Here is a 12,874-nt window from a genome sequence, read left to right on the forward strand (position 1 = left end):
GCCGGTCAAGACCACGTGGTGCATTCGTGCTCCCTCCAGACCGCTGTTCCCGGGCCAGATGGCCTGCATCCCACTCGGCCTGGCCCGCACCAAGACAAGGAAAACCGAAAATGTCAGCTTTGGCCTTTTTACGGATAAAAATGAAAAACTGGCTTCAACCACAGATCATATAGGGAGCACACCTTTATCAATGGAGGAGAAAGAATTAATTATGACAAAGAATCATACCAATACACATGGATAGGAGAAAATATTTCACAATAGTCAAAGAATGCTGAAATAAAACTGGTTTGAAGCTTTGAATAAGTTCCAAGTTTTTATATTTTACAACTGATATTTTTATTAGAGTCCACAGTCTGCTAAATAAAAGCAGTAACAAGATATTTCACAAACTATTATACAATTTAAATCATATGAATTTAATTTCATAAAAAATTAGGTGCATATTCATCGTGGCTAACTTAAAAATGCTGTTTCATCTATGGTCTAAAATACTTTATTATGAGAGATTTAGTTCCAGCACTAAAAATAATCCCATCGGTATATATATTTTTTACATGGTTTACAACATAAAGTTTGTGCTCTTAATCAAAAAAGATCCACAGACTAATTCAGCATGTAAAAAATAATTTTACAAAACATCAAGTCAACCTTTCAAATCCACTTTTATTTTGTTTTTCCTCCTCCCATACAGAACTTCTCCCCACACCACATTTCTTGCAGCTAGAGTCACGTGATGATGTTCAGGTACCATTTTATCCCTAAAACGTGGCTGGCATCAAAAAATGACAGTTAACCAGTGTTAAATCTATAAAATATTTACATAGCACAGCACATTAAGCTTTAGACACTCGGCAATTAAACCACATAAAAATCAGACCAGACCCCCATCCCACGTGTTCGGAGTTGGTGCTCACGGCCCCCATCTGGCAACTGTACGTGGTTCAAAAGGCAGCAGAGGCATCAGGCAGTTACGTGAGAGGACACTGAACACTACGGTCTGGAAGCACATTAGCATGTTACCCCAGTGTCATGTACCACCACCCCACCTTTCTCCAAGGTGGTCTCATGATTCTAGAATGGCAGGTCCAGCTGATACAAAATGAAGACAGACAACACAACATTTACTCTGTGGAGATTCCCTAATTCCTACTATGCGCGTGCTGTGACTTTGAACACAACTCGTCCTAAAAACTTGTCACGATCATCCTCGTTTTTTAGGTTGGGTGATCCATCAATCTTGCACTCGACTGTTACTTCATTTACGGTACTGCTGGTGGCATTAAAGGAGACCTGGACAGCAACTAATGGCTGCAGATAACTCACCTGGCAAATGAAGGAAAACACGTGAATTCTAATTCTATGGTAACTTCATTTACACTTTTATCAGGAGTTGAAGTTTTAAAAACAAGTTTTAGTCTATTACATGTTTTGTTTTTCTTTTGAACTGGATACTCATTTATTTTTCACTTAAGTTTTTATGGAAGTGTTCAGATGGCTAGGAATGTTCCTGTAAGCACTGCATAGGTTGGGTCTCATTATCATTTTTTAGATACTCTATAATCTGGGTTTGAGTTTCCCCTTGCACCCAAGGACTACCTTACTGATTACTTAGATCTCCTAGATCCTTACTTACAGTTGCTGTGTAATTTGATGCAAATATATTCCTAACTGTATTATCATCACTGTGGTTTCTAGACCTTTTCCTTCACTAAAAGGAACTAGGGGGCTGATTCCAGGACTCGGGCAGAGAAAGTACAAGATGAACATGGAATATCTTGTAGTGCCAGAAAGTAAGGAGGTGCTCAAAGAATCGTGGGAATACGTCTAAGGGACATAGGAGCCAGCCTGAAGGTTTCTCACTGGCCAAATCTGGGACAATTTTAGCATCAAAATAAATAGAACTGACAATAAGAGTCCATGAGACTATAAATAAATGGTGGAGAAGGCAAAGCTCTTTCTCGGAGCAGAATGCCAACTAGTAAATGAAGGAAAGAAAGATGGAATTAGAAAAACATCTGGGAACACTCCTATTAGTTGATTCAGGCAAGAATCAACACATGCTTAAAGCTAAGGGAGAGGGCACCTGGGTGGCTCAGTTGGTTAAGCGACTGCCTTCGGCTCAGGTCATGATCCTGGAGTCCCGGGATCGAGTCCCATGTCAGGCTCCCTGCTCGGCAGAGAGTCCGCTTCTCCCTCTGACCCTCCCCCTTCTCATACTCTCTCGCTCTCTCATTCTATCAAATAAATAAATAAAAAATCTTTAAAGCTAGGGGAGAAACAGAATTGTGTCGACTCTCCAAGTATTCTCTCCACATGATACTTGCTGATTACAAAAGAAAAAAAAGAACTTCACAGCAGAGAAACCTGGCTGTTAAGTGTTCAAGGTTACCATCACACTAATGTGACCAATCAGTGCCACATTCCTCCTGATACTATGTTGTGAAAATGTATTATTTCTTCTCAGGCATTCTTGCCGAAAATGTACAACCTACATTTAATCATGAAAAACATCAAACTCAAATTGAGGAATATAAACAAAATAGGCCCAAAAAAAGTCCTGTACTCATTTTTGAAGAGTACCAGGGCATAAAACAGACTGAGGAACTGTTCCAGGTTGTAAGTGACTAAAGATGTAACAATGTGATACCCTGCACCAGGAAAACACTTTTTCTTTTGCAAGAAAGAACGTTACTGGAACAACTGGTAAAATTTCAACAAGGTCTGTAGACTGGACAATAGTATTGTTTTAACGTTAATTTCCTTTGGTAACTCTATTATGGTCAATAGAATGTCCTTATTTTTAGGAAAATAAAACAAGCATTTAGTGTAAAGAGGCACCATGTTTATAACTTAATCCCAAACGGTTCAGGAAAAGAAATTATACATAAATGGAGACTGGTAAGACAAAGCAGGTAAAATACTACCATTTGGGAAATCTGGGGAAAGGGTCTACAGGACTTCTTTGTATTACTCTAGCCACTTTATTTTTTCACCTCTGTGCACATTCAATGCACATTCTAAAGAAAGAGAAAATGGGGGGCGCCTGGGTGGCCCAGTCGTTAAGCGTCTGCCTTCGGCTCAGGTCACGATCCCAGGGTCCTGGGATCGAGCCCCACATCAGGCTCCCTGCTCCGCGGGGAGGCCTGCTTCTCCCTCTCCCACTCCCCCTGCTTGTGTTCCCTCTCTCGCTGTCTCTCTCTCTGTCAAATAAATAAATAAAATCTTTAAAAAAAGAAAATGATATTTTATAAGTTTTGAACTGTAGATGTGGGATCTCTACTTGGCATCACCATTTATAGTTAAAGACCAGAGTAGAGGATGCAGAAGTTACACAGGGCATATGTCTGCCTACCCCAGACAAGTGACATTTCAATACAGATGTGCCAGTTCCCCAAGAGTCACAACCACTTACAAACTTGTAAGTACTTACATGCAGTTTTTTCCCATAATATGGAAAATATTTTAAATCTATAAGTCCATTGGGAGGATAAGTTGATAGAGCTGCTGTGTTTTCAGTCTAAAGGAGAAAACAAGAGAAACCTCTTTTTAGGCCACAAAAAAAAACAACTTAAAAATATATAAAGGAGTATCAATTATTAACAGTATGGTGGTTCTACAATGATGTTCCAACTGCATTAATTACAATAATTATTTTTGAGAACAGACGTGTTAATCTTGGCTTAAATCCTCTGACACAAAACTATCCTGATTCTTCTCACATTTCCTGGTATTAGCCTACAAGCTTTTCCAGAAGAGTCCCTTCTAACTTATAGCCAGATCTGTTCATGCAACTGTCTAAAAATCTTACCTGCCTTCCAACTACCCAATGCCAGTTCTCCAGCCATTGACAGCAGGAAGGCAGCGGTCTATAGGGGACCAATATATTCCTGAAATGATTTAAATACTGTGCTTCCAGACTGTAAACAATGGCTGCCACACTGCAGAATGCAGGATTCAGGCCTGGGAAGCAGCAAAAGTTTCCTGTGATTAGTAACTAACAGTAACCAGAAGGGGAAATTATGATGCAACTGCCAAAACTATTAGGAAAAATTTAAGGTCCTCCAAGCAAAACTCTTAACCAATTTAAAGACCCTTAAATTTATGAGCACATGCAAATCAAAGGAATCGCATTTACTGGAATTATATTCCATGTATTTAAAAAACTGGTAAATGTGACCAATAGACAAATTAATCATCCATAATCCAACTCATTCATGCTATTATCTCTATTCTTCTTGATAGACAATGAGAATTCTCAGGTAACACATTCTGAATAGGACTAATTTTAACAACTAACACACACTGAGTAGATGACAAATCAATGACAAGAGCGGTGGAAGTTTACTAAGCATGAATTAAAATAAAACATTAATAAATGCTTGAATTCTAGATTTAAATGCACTAATTTCTATTTTTGAAAGCACACAGCAAAACTAAGCGTCTCCTCTAAGGAGAAGTCCTCCTCCTCTGCTTATGTAACGATGAGTAGCACATGTGACAGACAAGTGACACAGCAAGATGACAGCACAACGCACAGAATGACGATACCCCACAAAATAGGCAAGCTCTCAAGATCGAGGTCAAAGGTAAGTGGAAAGAATAGGAGATAACAAAGCTAAGAGAAACTGTAGAAGCCATTTTCAACCACTACCCTACATTTGTACTCTATAAAGAAAAAACAATCACTGTGATGAGTGCCTTTCTATTAACTGCTTTTGTTTAACATATTTTCTCTTAATACATGAGCTTAATTCACAGAAACAGAGATGTTCCCCAACACGTAAAGGAGATTTTCTGTGGATTACATTTTATTGAGTTGGTATTTCCAGCCAGACACCCCATTTAACTTCTTTTAGGCCCAACACCCTTCTGTGGACAGGATCAATTACCAAGACGAGAACTGAGGCTCAGTTAAGATCACCCAGGTGTGACTGACTCTTAACTGTTCTCTTGGTTTGTACCAAAAACGTTGGCAAGCTTTTACTTGTACTTTATGAAATATTGAAGTGCATATCTGAAAAGTGATAACTTAAGGTTGAAGCATACATGTCCTAGTTTTCTGAGTATATGAATGACATCTTTGGACACTACGAGCAACTAAGTCGAAGAATCTATTAACAGTCACTAAGTTTTAAAATGAGTGTAAAATGAGTGTATTTTCTTCTACACACTCACCACCCTTAAGATTTGAACACAAACCAAATGTTCTAAGCAGTGTTTATCTCTGGGTAGCATTTACCAATTTTTTTTCTTCTGCATTTTTCTATATATTCCTAAATGAACAGCATTCACTTTTATAGAAAAATAAAATGTTGAAAAAGACATAAATTGAATATTCTATCTTGTAGGAACCATCTTTTAAATTAAATGCCCAAGAGCATGTTGTCATCAATATTTTGGTATCTTGTGTAAAACACTTAAGCAGATCAAACTATGTAATACATTTGTATCTTCTCTTGTATTCTTAAAAATAAGTCAACTAAAGAATTTAAAGAATACTCGATATAGACAAATGTAATGGAAAACATGATGATGATCTGCAGTAAATGTTCCCATCTCCTCTAGAGCCACACCTCTAAAATGTACACACTCTGCCTGATGACTCCTTTGTGACTGGTCTAGTACAATGCAGTTTTAACAAACTTTCTAAAAACAAACTGATTCCACAACTAAATAAAATTCCCATCTATGCTTTACATACATCTTCAAACAACAAACTGAAATTTAGTCATCAATCAAGATTTTTCATTACCATTTCTACCAACTATTCTAGAAGCAAAGGATACACAATAGATAAAAATCCATTTAAAACCCTAAGGGAACAGTTACACGGAGTTGTTTCTACTGGCCAACGGTTTACAAAATTGACATCTTAGGAAAGGAGTTTACAGCTTTTGCCCTTCTGGCCAAAATGTGTTTTCCTTTCTTAGTAGTGTTGGCTCCACAGAGCCACTCTCCCGAAGCTCATCCACCTAGTCTGCTCACAAGCAAAGCAAAAGCTCCCACATACAGGTACACTGTCATGAAATTAGCACTTCTACCTGGCTGAAGTCTAGCACCTAAATCTTGGGAACTTTCTATTGGAAAGACTTGCAAGCAAGGAGGAAAATAAAGAGTTACTTTTTCTGAATCTTTCTCGTAGCCATAATGTTTTCTTGTCTTAAGAGATGAGAGAATCTGCTTAGATTTTCAGAAGGATTTGTTTATCAAGAAAAGCTCAGCTTAGATGTAGCATCTGGTTTTAAGTAACATACTGGCTGACCCGACTCTGGTATAAGGAGGTAAAGTGAATTGCCTATGGTTCACACATGAAACCGTAAATTTCCTGGCTTTTTATTCTACTCTTTTGAATAAATATTCGAAAGAAATTATTAAAGATACTAAAGCAGGAGTTCTCAAAATGTGAGCCCGAGACCATCGGCATCACCAACACCTAGAAACTTCAGTTAGAAAAGTTTGGGCCTCACCTCAGGACTACTACTGAGTCAGAAACTTTGGGAATGGTACCCAACAAGCCCTCCAAGTGATTCTGATGCATGAAGGAATTGAGAACCACTGAGCAAGAAATTTCTGCCCAAATAAGAAATCCATTCATGGCTAAAAGGAAGACTGTTTTCTCCACAAACAACTTTAGAAGTAATTTCAATGTAACATTTCAAGTAAGATACTTTGAACACAGATTTGGGGTTGGAATGCTAAATTTTGCACAACAGTAAAATTAAATTTAGAGGGGCGCCTGGGTGGCTCAGTCGTTAAGCGTCTGCCTTCGGCTCGGGTCATGGTCCCAGGACTCCCTGCTCCGCAGGAAGCCTGCTTCTCCCTCTCCCACTCCCCTTGCTTGTGTTCCCGCTCTGTCAAATGACTAAATAAAATCTTTAAAATAATAGTAAAATTAAATTTAGAGCTTAACATTTTCTCCTAAGAACTCTTACCCATCATTTACATATTTGTCTTAGTTGCACTTGCAGCATGGAGAGAAAACAAAAGAAGTTATGAGATGAAAACTGCATAGCACTCTGGAAAAAAAAGTAGGGATAGGAGAAATATTGCCACTGCCTTAAGGAAAATGTACCATGTTTCATGAACTCTCAGATGCCACTTTGTACACCAATTTATGTATTATTAATAAAGAAAAAAAATCTTATGATACACTATTAAGACACCATCCATTATAAGGCCAACCCCCATTTCAGTGTTATTAAGCTAGAAAAAAGTGAATCAATGCACACGGAAAACACATCTTTTTTGATTTATCATTTGCAAATTAAGAAGGGCTCGACACCCAAAGTTTGGTGGGATTTTATTCTTCTAAGACTGGCACTACAGAGGACTTTTAAAATACTAAAGAAGTTGGGTTATTTTTTGAATACTAACCTTTGAAGTACATTCTATCCTTGGTTCTCCTTGAGGTTTTAATCCAATTATCTAAGGTAAAGAAAAACTGGTTAATTGAAACATCACAAACATATATAAAAGAACCTCCTGTTTTGTTGCTGGGGACCCAGGGGTGGACGACGGGTTGAGAGGAATACCAACTCAGCGTATTGAAACTGTTACATCTGCCTTTTAATTTTATTTTAGAGGATTAGAATGGACTTTTCAATATAATAATCTTACCAATTAGCTGTCTTATTACTGTACTGGGGCAATTTAGAAAAATCCGTTACTGAAGAACTGAGTAAAACATAGTATTGCACTTTGCTACCCTTAAAACAAGAAACAAACAGAAACCTTTAATGCTAACAGTAAGAACTGCAGAAGCATAAAACTGTTTTTCAGGAAAATGTATTAGGTCCAAAACCTCAACATGTTTCCATAAAGTTTCCATGGAGCCTTACCATGTCTCACACCTGTCTGTTCCACAAAATGCATACACTGGGGAGAATCCCATTTTAAGATACAGCACAGTTCAGTTGTATGAAATGAGGCTACTTTCATGTATGGAGTGGATATAACTAACTCTTCATGGCAATTTATCCCATCTCTTTTGTGGGAGGTTCTTTTTATGTTTTGAATTTACATGCATTTTATATGCAAATGCCTGTAAAATGTAAACATTCCTCCGGAAAGAGAAGTTTTGTGGCAACCTAAGTAATATCAACAGCAGTAACAATCCTTGCCCATGTGATGGACTTTGGAACAAACTATACTGGGATTCAACCCCCTGCTATACTCAGCATGCATAGCTCATGAATGATCCCAGCTTGGGCCTGATATGTTGTCTTCTTGTCATGTCCTGTAAAGCTATGCCCCATCAGCAGGTGTAATCCTGACCCTCATCATTCAAAGAGGACATACTGAAAGAGAAAATAAACTTGAAGGGATGGTCCCATAGGAGAAGGAACTGAACTTCTCTTGACTTTATATTGGGAGTTGATTTTCCAGGAATCTAGATGTTATGAAGATACTCCTGGAAGGCTGCAATTTTAAAAGGCATTCCTGTTAAGCTAAATAAATTTAATTCATCTTACAAGCTAGATTGTCTAGTGTCCCATTACTCTTGGCTTATTTTGTTAACCTTAATTTCAATGAAGTCTTGCTGAACCATCCCACTGTAATTATTAAGGTACCTATTATGTGTCAGGCAGTGTTTCAGAATGATCTCTAGAGTGTCCTGGGATCATGAGGAAACTGTCATTGTCCACGTGGGGAAAGGAGGGGAGGCTGGAGGGGCATCAGTCTGGGCGCTTCAGGATCTAGCTGGTTCTTTCATTTAGCAGTGCCAAGGGATGATAGCAATTTGCTCATCAAGGGCAACTTTAGTGAGATATAAACTCATGCATGATCTTGAGAGGTCTACACCTGCTTAAAAAGCTGCTTTTTCTTTGAGTAAATGATCAGGAATAACCACCTCATTCTTTACGGGAGGCCTTACAGGTCTCGATAGGACAACTGTATCAGAACACAGCCCTGCAGTACGGTATTTATAAAGCAGTAAGGCACAGGGGTTAGAGAGCACTTCATTACATACGGATGCACAATAACCCCAAGTCATTTTTACTTACACATAGAGAAGCTAATGAGCTTCTTAACTTGCTAATGGCTATATAATTCAGGCACTTCCTCTGTATACCAAAGCAAAATGCTACTACTTTGGTTACAACTACAACACCCTACTGAGCTCATTATAATGCAGTTTTATTTTTATGTCTACTTTTTAATTATATGTACATAAACTATAAAACTATGCTTTGCTACTAAATATTCAGAAAAAGTTTAAACCAAGACCTTATAGATTCTCAATGGAATTTTAAATATTACAATACAAAACTCAAAGATGAGCACTGCACATTAAAAAAACCATGCTTTGGTTATGACAACCTGAATACCTGCCCCTTGAAGCATTCATCTATGCCTAAATGCACATAACTAAGAAGGGAAAAGCTGACGCTGTTGTACTTCCCTAATCCATGATTTAATGAACCAGTCTTAGTTTTTTTCTGTATTTTCCAAAGGTCAATTAATACCATGGCTAATCTTTTACGCGAGTCGCCCCTAAATGAGATAAAAAATAGTTGCCAGCTTCTTCATAGAGGCTACTAGAAAAAAGCAGCAGCAGCAAAATATGTACATACTCTGTTCATTTTCACAAGAACACAAGGATGTCCTCTGGAGTAGCCAAACGCTGGATCATCCACACCACTGCATGCTTGAAGTAAGGCAAGAGGAAACTGACATGCACCATAAACTGGACCCTTCTGTTCAAAAAGTGCTCCATCAGGACAGGCTGTGAGATTCTTCTGTTCTTCTAAATTGTATGCTAAAAAGGAAACATACATGTGTACACAGATCAGCCAGAAACAGTTCTTAAACACAACCAGGAACACATCATCCTTTGGATGACACTTTTCAAAAACAAAAACAGCAATGCTGATTACCAGATTATTCTGGGGAAAGAATGTTAAGTTTGTTCCCTTAACTTTTTGATGTTTACTCCATTTCAACAATGACACCAGCTGGATTACAGATCAGTCTCTTTTGTCACCATTAGGTGGCGCCAGCCACGGCTATAGCTTTATCTGAATGCCTCCAATGCTCATGGCCCAAAAGATAGCGGTGGTAACCTATAAACTTGTCACATCACTGTGTCGTACACCTGAAACTAAGGTAACATTATGTGTCAACTATACTCCCATAAAAAAAGATAGTGGTGAGAACATAAAAAGGCATTGCGGGTGCCCTTACATATTTTACAGTATAATGGGGAAAATAGACATTAAATCTAACAATCCTAACTGAAGGGCCTAAAGATGTATAGTGCTATGGCAGTCTAGTCTGCAGGGACTGCAACAAAGCTGAGCGTCAAGGGGCACCTGTGAGTTAACGTTAAAGAAGGGTGTTTTTAGCAGAACAGAGGTAACATCTTAGATAAACGCCAAGTGATAAAGGAGTCAAATGGTCACAACCTGGAGATGGGGAAGAAAGGAGAGGGAAAGATACACAATGGGTTTTTGGCTGTTTGCTCCACACTAGCACAGTGTTAGGCAAGAATGGCACAACAGTGAGCAAGCCTGATGTGGTCCCTGCCCTCAACGAATGTGTTTACTGAGAGATACTCATAAATAGCTAAGATATGCTACAGCAGTACCTCAATAAGAACTACTGGTGTGTGGATACAACTGGTACCAGAAAAAGGCCACCTAAAGTGAATTCAACCAAAACAGGAACAAAAATTTCAAAGTAAATGTGTGGAGTTTTTTTAAAGATTTTATTAGAGTGAGAGAGAGCGTGCGCGCACAAGCTGGGGGAGTGGCAGGCAGAGGGAGAGGTAGACTCCCTGCTGAGCAGGGAGCCCAACGTGAGGCTCGATCCCAGGATCCCAGGCTCATGACCTGAGCCGAAGGCAGACGCCCAACCACCAGAGCCACCCAGGTGCCCCAGTAAATGTGTTTATAAGAAAGTGTAGATCTTTACTTTGGAAAACAATCGTCAAAATATCTTTGGTTTCATCTTTTATTTATCAAAAATTAGGATATAATTGTAAATTATGTACTCATTTAGGGGCGCCTGGGTGGCTCAGATGCTGGGCGGGGAGCCTGCTTCTCCCTCTGCCCCTCTCTCTCTGACTTTCATGAATAAATAAAAAAACAAAAACAAAAAAACAATGTAAATTATGTACTCATTTAAAAGAAGGATTCAAATATTTGGAAGATAGGGTTAAACTTCTACAACACAATAGGTACCTCACGACATTCATCACTTCCTTTTTGCCTTTGGTGACACAATCATAAAGATCATTTTGCAAGAAATATTCCGAGGCCTTCACCAATTTCCCCCAAGGGTTTGACTGCATATACCTTTTGGTATAGGTCAGTTCATCAGTGACCATTTTTGTATCATGCCATGTTCCACTTCAATACAAAATCATTCTAATGCAAGGAGTTGTAATGATGAATGGTCAGATTATGAAGACCCCCCTCCCCCCCAAGTCTAAGGCATGATGGGACATAGATCACTAATCCCAGACAGAGTAACCAAAGAGCCCTATACACCTGACGAAAGCCTAAAATAAGAAAAAGAAAGGTCAACAGGAAAGGAAAAGGGAAGACCTGAAAGGAAAGGAAAGCCCTGAAAGGAAAAAGGTTAATCTGAACAAAATAAAACTTTAAATTTTAAGCGGTATCCATTGAAAAAAAAAAAACCATGTATCTTTTAAACAGAGATGGTACCTTTTAACATGAGAAAGGCTTTCCTAAAACTCAGCAATGACAACTGAAAGTTAAAAGGGAGGAGGGGTTGAAGGTTAAATTCGAGTTAAAAGTAAGTCCCCTAGAAAGCATAATACAGTAAAACAGAAAATGAGAGAAAAACAAGATATCCAAGACCCAACTAACAGAGTAATTCTAGAAAGAACCAGAAAATTGAGTTGAGGAAATTATCAAAGTAATAATTTCCTTGAACAGGAGAACCTAAGCCTTCATCCTGAAAGATCCCCATCAAGTTCCCAGTAAAGTGATTATTTTAGAGACTGAAACCAAAACAAATTTTAGAACCCAAAAGAAATACATTTAGAAACAGAATTAAAAAACCAGCCTTGCGGGCGCCTGGGTGGCTCAGTTGGTTGGGCAACTGCCTTCGGCTCAGGTCATGATCCTGGAGTCCCGGGATCGAGTCCCGCATCGGGCTCCTTGCTCAGCAGGGAGTCTGCTTCTCCCTATGACCCTCCCGACCCTCCCCCCTCTCAGTCTCTCTCTCTCAAATAAATAAATAAAATCTTTAAAAAAAAAAAAAAAAAAAACCAGCCTTGCAGAGGAGAAAAAGGCAAAAACAAAGGAACTAAAATTCTATATACAGCTAAACTATCACCTATAAATGCAGAATTAGGTCATTTTCAGAAATGAAAGGACTCAAAATTTACATCTCATGTCTCTTATGAAGGTACTTGAAATAGATATACCCCATTAAACTAGGCAGTAAATTAAGAAAAAAGAAGGCATGAGCCAAGAAACAGTGGATCCAACTAAAATGATAAAAAGGAGTCCCAAAAATGACAGCTGGATAGTTAAAGGCCTAAACAATTACCTGTACAGACTATGGCAGGAGGGGAAAAGCCCTAAAGAGTTTTCCAGAAAAAAAAAAGGGACTCAAGAGGATACCTCAAATGACAGTGTACAAAATAAGGAAGTCAGAAGAGTGTCTACAGATGATAGAATAAGACATAAAGACTAAGTATAAAAAGGTGACCGGGCGCCTGGGTGGCTCAGATGGTTGGGCGTCTGCCTTCGGCTCAGGTCATGATCCCAGGGTCCTGGGATCGAGTCCCGCATCGGGCTCCCTGCTCCTTGGGAGCCTGCTTCTCCCTCTGCCTCTCTCTCTCTCTCTGTCTCTCATGAATAAATAAATAAAATCTTTAAAAAAAAAAAAAAAAGGT

At 38.7% G+C, this 12,874-nt stretch overlaps 1 protein-coding gene across 1 annotated transcript in view; it reads right to left on the reverse strand.

Annotated features, from left to right (window-relative positions):
• Positions 1 to 303: 303 nt before the first annotated feature.
• ATP1B3 (ATPase Na+/K+ transporting subunit beta 3) overlaps positions 304 to 12,874 on the reverse strand; it is a 42,969-nt gene continuing 30,398 nt past the window's right edge. Inside the window, exons 3-9 of the mRNA XM_021678695.1 lie at positions 11,494 to 11,506; positions 11,187 to 11,354; positions 10,592 to 10,643; positions 9,579 to 9,848; positions 7,378 to 7,428; positions 3,434 to 3,520; positions 304 to 1,326 (exon numbers count right to left, since the gene is read on the reverse strand). Of these exons, the coding sequence (XP_021534370.1) occupies positions 1,153 to 1,326; positions 3,434 to 3,520; positions 7,378 to 7,428; positions 9,579 to 9,848; positions 10,592 to 10,643; positions 11,187 to 11,354; positions 11,494 to 11,506 (815 nt within the window). The 3' untranslated portion in view covers positions 304 to 1,152. The remainder of the gene's footprint in view (positions 1,327 to 3,433; positions 3,521 to 7,377; positions 7,429 to 9,578; positions 9,849 to 10,591; positions 10,644 to 11,186; positions 11,355 to 11,493; positions 11,507 to 12,874) is intronic.

Source organism: Neomonachus schauinslandi, chromosome 1 (genome assembly GCF_002201575.2).
Source record: "Neomonachus schauinslandi chromosome 1, ASM220157v2, whole genome shotgun sequence".
Classification (NCBI taxonomy): domain Eukaryota; kingdom Metazoa; phylum Chordata; class Mammalia; order Carnivora; family Phocidae; genus Neomonachus; species Neomonachus schauinslandi.